Source organism: Gouania willdenowi, chromosome 18 (genome assembly GCF_900634775.1).
Source record: "Gouania willdenowi chromosome 18, fGouWil2.1, whole genome shotgun sequence".
NCBI lineage: Eukaryota > Metazoa > Chordata > Actinopteri > Blenniiformes > Gobiesocidae > Gouania > Gouania willdenowi.
Window position 1 is genome coordinate 9,809,572 of NC_041061.1, and position 7,580 is coordinate 9,817,151.

Sequence of the window (7,580 nt, forward strand, 5' to 3'; positions counted from 1 at the left end):
AATGGACGCCATTTTACTGGAAGCTAACTGCACATAATAGCTAGCTTCTGTCCATTTATCAAATCCATCACATTAAAAAGCCTTTTTGGGAAATTTAGCAATGTTAAACTCTTGTTGTTGGTAAATAAGTGCATTGTAGTTTTTAATATATATATATATATATATATTGTAGGCCTACCAAAAGCATTTAATTGTGAAAAATTATTTAGGCACAACATAAATTACTTACATGAGTTCATTGTTTTTTTTTTTTTTTTAAACTTATTTTTAATCATTGGTTGTTTTTTATTATGTTTACCACTAGGAAATGTTTGTGTGTTTTGGACAGAATTCTTTACAATCAATGAATCTCATTAAGGCCACTATACAGGTATAATAAAATCAGGATAGAAACCCTTCATCAGTATCATAGGAAATTTGGAGAAAATATTTGTCGATCATGTTTTTACAAAATAATGGATTTTATGGTTCCCGGTGTGGAGTTACTTCCTTTTCTTTGTAATTTTGTACCGATGTTGCTCTTGGGCAATAAATATTTTTAGTCAGGAGAATCCCAAATGATTGTGTTTCAATTATTAAGACCTTAAACGTAAGGTGGAACCATGATATGCACAGTATATAGATATATAGCAGAGCTCACACAAGTTTAGAAAAAAAATATATTTATTTACGTTCAGTTAAAAATCATCACATTTTTACATCGTGTGTTTTAAAGGATTTTCTTGCTCCTGTGGATAGACGAGTAAAAAGAAAGTAAAAAAACAATCCTTTTCTTTAATATTTCAAAGATCACAAATATTCACCTCTTTCGTAGTTTCTGGCATAGTTATAAAACTTGGACACTTTGAAAAACTGTGCAGGTGGTTGGTCTGCTCCCATGAAGAGAGCTGGTTTGCTGGGTGGTTTTTTGGTAGCAGGAACAGTTTGGGGGAGAGCAGTAGACCTAATGGGACCTCTCAGACCTGAAGTGTGCACTCCCGCACCTGGCAGAGTGTGGGTGATTTTTCCAACGCCGACTGAATCCGATTCAAATCGGATCTTTGAAAAAAGGAGATAGAGACCAGACAGAGGATATGTGCACTGCACTCCCACCCTGTGAGGACCAATGCACCATTAGATTAAATAAGAAAACTAGGGGAATTCCTAAAGTGATGAGAAATGGGAACGATACCTCTCAGTGGCATTATCCAAAAACCCACTTCTCACATTCAGACTTGTCTGGTACGAAATCTCATTTATGTATGTCACATTCTGCCTGCCAATCTAAGAAATTGGAAAAGAACAGTTATGCTTTCGCATCATACTTGACACAATCATGGACTCTTGTACCTTGACCATCGTTCCACAGCTGCTAACAGGAAATGAAAACAGAGCTCTGGTCTTGTCCGTTTCTTTGGGTCTACAGCGTTTGTCCAGAAGCTTGGTTCCCATGGCCAGTCCTCCATGTGACATGACCAGAGACACATCCACCACCGCAGTAATCCTCCCATCAGTCGAACACACTACAATGGATACAACTTACCAAAATGTGCTCAACAACCATAACTGCTTTTAAGTAAGAGAAAACATGAAATGCACTCACTGATTAGTTCATTTGAAGAGAATGGACATGTCTTCTCGGTGGACGTCTGGGCCACGGATGTCCCTGCATTTTTCATCAGGATAGTAAAGGTGCCGAAAAACCCACCCAACGTTATTTCCTGTGAAAAGAGAATCCAGAGAAATTAACCTTCCCCACACCTGTCAACATTTCATCATTCTGCTCTAGTTTATGTCTTACTGTGTACTCATATCCATCAGTGAAGAGTGGCACTTCCAGTAGCAGACTCTGGCTATTATTGCTCAGAAAGTAGCCACGATGAGTAGCTAGCTCCGCCGTCAGCGGCTCTGAACCAATGAAGATCTCCCACAGGAAGTCAAACGGTCGGTGGCCCAGCTTGAAGCTGATCCCCGTTTCCAAACAGTCCACATCAAAGACTGGAGGAGCTAAAATTTAAAGCGTTAGCAAATCCATTTTGTTCCTTTAAATGCTACAGACACTGAATATGAGTCACTTACAAACATCTGTAAATGTTGCGACAATGGACGCCAAGTGATAATAAGGTTTACTTTGGGTCTTGACAGTCAGTGTGTAGTTGATGTCCAGGCTGTACTGAAGGACTGACTCCTCTTCTAAATACTGGAAGAACAAAAACAATGTCACCCAGCAAAAACCAGGCAGTGATTGTTCCTTCGCGAATTCAGTTTACCTGACATAAAGCTACAGGATCATCAAAAGGAACCTCCAGGATGTATCCGTGGGTGTTGTTGTGATAAGAAACTCTCGTGATGTTATGAGAACATTTGTTCGTACAATGTACTTGACGCTCGTGTCCGTTCAAATGAATAGATGTCAGCTCAACGTCTTCAGGGACGTCCCCGACGTAGACGGTGAACTTGTGGTCTTCCAAATTTGTTTGGTTCTCAGTGTAAACCGAGCAGGGCAGCAGTGGCGTCATCAAAGTCCGGTGGAACCGGAGCGTCGTTTCTATCCCATTATTATCCATCAGGACTTGTTCAAAGCAGAGGCAGAATGTGTAAAACTCGTACAAATGATCTACCACAAAACTCTGAAAGACAGGGGGAAAAAAAGTGATCAAAACGTAAACATATCAAGCTCTTTGTACAAAGTCAAATATCATCTGTGCATGTGATTATTGAATCCATATTAGTAGCAGACTTATTGAGCCTTGCCCACATCCTTTACAAGTTTAGTTTTGCCTTTAAAAAAAAGCAGTTTAACTAATGTTAGATAACTACACCCCAAAAGCACTTTTCTGTTGAGACAAATGTATTTGGTATAATGTATTTGTTGAAGTATTGAAAATTGGCATAATTTGAGGTAAAAATTAAAGAATGCTGCCCTCTATGGGTTGAAATCAAGAATAGAATAGAATAGCCTTTTATTGTCATTACATAACATGTAATGAGATAGAGCTCCCCATAAAAATACAAACATAAGAATAAACAATGTATATACAATATAAATAGATTTTAAAAAAGTTCACATACACTCATCAGTATTAACATAATACTGTGCCAGCGTATTGCATAGAACTATTGCACATTGCCCAGTATATTGCACCAGTCAGATAATAATATTGCATAACAGTGAATGGTATTGTAGATTAGTGCATATGAGAGTTCAGAGTGGTTATGCTTTTCGGAAAGAAACTGTTCTTTAGTCTGTTTGTTCTAGCTTTGATACATCTGTAGCGCCTACCAGAGGGCAACAGGTTGAACATGTGGAAACCAGGGTGTGAACTGTCCTTGATGATGCTATGTGCTCTGTTGAGGCAGCGTGAGGTGTAGATGTCCGTATTACAATTTAATTTTGCTATCGGCTGAGAACAGTGGTTTGCATCCGAAACACCACTGTTTGCCCCACCCCTCCTATAAAAACTAGCACCTGTGGAATCTGCAATCTGTGATGAGTATTTTGGATTGAGAGAATTGCTAATAGCGATGTATAGTGAATACTGAGTGGGTAATTAGCATAGCATAGATTGTTGGAGATTTTAACTGCTCTGTTATCCCCACCAACAACAAGACAGTCATCAACATCCCCCGCCAAATTGGTTGTCATAACTCACAACCTTTTCCTAAATGTCCTATAGCTAAGAACTTAGATGTATTGTATACATAAAAAAAAAAAAATTATCACATCAGAATATAAAATTACTAACTATCTTAAATGGTTTCTAAGAAAAGATGTCTCCTTTAAAGATACCTCGAACAGAGTAAAGAAAAATGGAACTCAAAAAAAAAAAATTGTTTGCTTGTCATTTTCAAATTCCATCAAGGTATTGATAGCCTGAAGCCACACACCAAATATTGTTATCGTATCCTAAACGGTTTCTACTATTTAAAGTTGGTGTAATTGCATCCTCACCCTCCTGTATCCTCCCTCGGCTGTGTTAGGGATGCCAACATCTATTGTGTTGTCCTTGACTTCCACAGTGTAGCCTTTCTGCTCTGCAGCTTGCTGCTCTACCAGGTTCCCATTGAGCCCCATATTGATTTTTGTGGAATGGAAACCGGGGAAAAGAATTTCAGGAGTCTTCCATATCACGTAGCCATTCTCATACGATCCTGGATCTGTTAGCATAAGGAAAAAAAAAAAAAAATGTTACCCGCTATCGAACGGGAAAACAAAGAAAGACTGGTTTACTGACACATGGAGCAAGCAACCACCAGGTCCACCATGAGGACTATCCAGCCTTGTTTGGAGAACAGTGTTGCATGGATCATCTCTACTGGAACACCGTTCTCCTGAAAACACATTCAACGCAATTTTGTACCACTGTGTCACTGAAAAATTGACGAGCAGAAAGTGTACCTGAACGAGGAGACATTCTGGCTGTTCATAAGGTGTGCGAAACACAAGCCTTCCATCCGTGAAGTCAAACATGTAGCCTTGTTTTTTAGCTTGAGAGAGATTCATGGGCAGCATCTGCTCGTCTGCTCTTTGGAACATCACCTGCCAGTCTGATGCGACCGAGCTTTGCATCTGTTTTTTTAAAAAAAAAAAAATCAACTTGAAGAAGCCCCTGATAAAATCTAAACCATAATTAATAAAGGACGTACGACTTTCGTAGAGTTCAGCTCATCTCTCTGGAGTCTCGACCGACAGCTGACCTCATTTCCCAGAGACACCTGCAAAGACGTCACCAAGTTTAACCACAAAAAAAATAAATAAATAAAATGAGAACCATTCCTCATTAGAGTAGCAAACCTTACTTCAATATAGTTAGCCTCACAGGTCACTTCTCTAGGAGACCAGGGCACAGATGGAGAACAGGTCTTGTTTAGAGCATAGATCTTTTCCACCTCGTTGTGCATGGTAATCAGATGAATGTTAAACATGAAGACCTGATCATTCTTAAAAAAAAAAAAAAAAGCCGATAACACAATATTTACAAGAAGGTCTATAAAGATATTGTGAATGTCTGTTTTTATTTTATATTATATGTACTATATTTTCAGTGTGACAGCTGAAGAACGAGGCTCGCAGCTCCACGAGATTAAGGAGATGGATGTGGGTGATGCTGTAGCCACACTTCGCTTGATAAGGCTTAGTGAGCTCATGGAGACCCTTTTTGTCTGTGAAGCAACACAAACACTGGGTGGTGAGAAAGTCCATATAACAAGGATGCCATCATGCATCTTTATTCTGCTACATATTAACATTAAATCATTGCACACCCTTGCACTCGATGGCACAGTGACTGTAAAACTACAGCTATAGTGGACTTTAAATGCTTGTTCTAATGTATGATGTGTAGCCTAGATAGGTTCTAATCCAAAAGTAACTCCTAGTGTACCCTCTACTTTAATTTTGGTTAGTATTTATTTTTTTGTTGATTCCTTATAGGTGCCTTTTATGGAAATGTTTAACATTAAATACTAGGGTATAATGATGCTAAATTAAAGCTAGAAAGAAAAAAAAAAAACATACTGGAATGTTAAAAGGAAACATGGAATGGAATAACATTTTTTGCGAAAGGAAAACAAGTCCATTTACACAAATCGTAAAAATAAAATTCACATATGCTCACCAACAGCAACAAAGCGAGGGTTGTTCCCAGTGAAGGACAGATCAGCAGCTATCATGAGGTAACGATCATGACACTCCATGTGATGAACTTCTGCATGGAATAAAAACAACCCCTTGTCTCTAATCTAAGGTTTTCACTCAAATCAAATACAAATTAAACAGATAACGTACCATCTGGGATTATTTCACTCCTCACAGGTGAGCTTAAAAACAGGACCAGAGCCACACTGCAAGACAAAAAAACCCATTTATTACATTAAAGGTTGTAAAAGCCCTCTCTTTTAATGTACAACTTTTATTTTGAAAGGTAAACATGAGTTAAATAACATTTCCTTTCAGAGAAGAACGTACATTTTTATAGACTTAAATGTTGCTAGGTAACAAGCCATGTGTTGTCTGGAGGAAAAACAGTACAAATGCAATATATATATATATAACATTTAAAGGACAGAAAAGAGATTCTTGTTATAACAAGACAAAGTTATTATGCATTTAGTTCCACTGGAAAGTACCAACATATATTTATTTAAGATCCTGTTTATTATTTATATCTGTATGTTTTATTTTTATACATATATTATCTATATTTATAAGTTATTTCAACCCCGTTTGCTGCTATTCTGTTCTTTCTGTTAAGATACTAAAAACGTAAATTCCCCGACAGACCCTTCCCAAGGGTTTAATAAAGTGTAACTAACTTAATCTAATCTAAGATTTGACATTTCATTCATTTAACAAACTTCAATTTAACCCAATTTATTTGTAAAGTAATTTTTTTTGTCATCATAGCAGTTTTTGGCTTTCACACCAACAGACTGGTACAACATTCCTTCCAAATAGTGGGACAACATCTCGTGCAGCACTATTTCATTTTACGGCACTTTTTGGACCTTAAATAGAAAAATTGGGTTTTAGTTATGTTTATTTTATTTGTTGTATAACTCTTAGGTTAAAAAGGTCATAACGTGTAAGTAACAATGCAAATACGCTTGGAAATAAAAAAATAAATAAAAAAAAAAAACATTTATTTTTGTCTATTTTTCCATTTCCAAAATATCGTATCGTGAATTTACGTATATCGTCAAAGCCCTACTACCACTGCTTTAAAGGAACTTCCGGTGTGACATTAACAACTCACCCAAAGCTCAGTCTGACTGACATCGCTCCTGGTGTAACGGCAGAGTCTAAAACTAGCATAAAAGCTAATTTACTACACCTGCACAAATAACGAAGAAGAGAAAATTAGGTGTGGACGTCGTCACCAACCTATAACACCTCCATCATGGCGTTCAGTTCAATATTTATAACTTTTAACACGCCCACCTGCTGCTGAGTAAGGAGAGTATTGATTAGTGATGAGCTGCACCTGACGAAGCACGAGGAGGATGTTGATTGGAATTACAGTGACGCCTAGTGGTCAGGAAGGCGAATGACTGCTTAATTTAAAAAAACAAAAAAAAAAAAAAAAAAAACATTTATTCAAATATTTAAATGCAATTCAAATTATTCATTATTTCAAAAATGAATTAAATAAAGTATTTACTTTATTAGACACTATATACTAATAACAACTATGCAGGTAGATTTGTATCTTTATTATTCAATTAAAAAAAAAAAAACAATTTTCAATAATAATAAAAAGTTTACTTCAGTCAAAAAAGTTTACTTTAATAGAAAAAGCATATTCAGTCTCAAATACTTTTTTTTGCAGTTGAACATTTTTTTTTTCTTTGAGTCAGGAATTCTAGTGTGTGTATATATTCTGGGTTTTTTACATAGAGTTTTGGGATATTTGTAATTTGTAAATGTATATATTCTGTTTGTTTTTTTTTATAGTTTTGGGATATTTGTATATGTATATATTCTGGTTTTTTTATATATAGTTTTGGGATATTTGTATATGTATATATTTTGTTTTTTTAATATAGTTTTGGGATATGTATATATTCTGTTTTTTTATATATAGTTTTGGGATATTTGTATA

General features: G+C 36.3%; 1 protein-coding gene across 1 annotated transcript; it reads right to left on the reverse strand.

Annotated features, from left to right (window-relative positions):
- Window positions 1-844: 844 nt before the first annotated feature.
- LOC114480600 (uncharacterized) lies at window positions 845-6,984 on the reverse strand. Its single transcript, XM_028474879.1, has 17 exons — window positions 6,920-6,984; window positions 6,735-6,812; window positions 5,768-5,823; window positions 5,598-5,687; window positions 5,015-5,142; window positions 4,780-4,920; window positions 4,627-4,695; window positions 4,379-4,549; window positions 4,215-4,311; window positions 3,932-4,137; window positions 2,250-2,609; window positions 2,059-2,179; window positions 1,781-1,986; window positions 1,583-1,700; window positions 1,330-1,502; window positions 1,172-1,263; window positions 845-1,038 (listed from the first exon to the last, which is right to left on the reverse strand). Exons 2-17 carry the CDS (start codon window positions 6,791-6,793, stop codon window positions 957-959), a joined length of 2,169 nt encoding a protein of 722 aa, XP_028330680.1. The 5' UTR covers window positions 6,794-6,812; window positions 6,920-6,984; the 3' UTR covers window positions 845-956.
- Window positions 6,985-7,580: the final 596 nt, after the last annotated feature.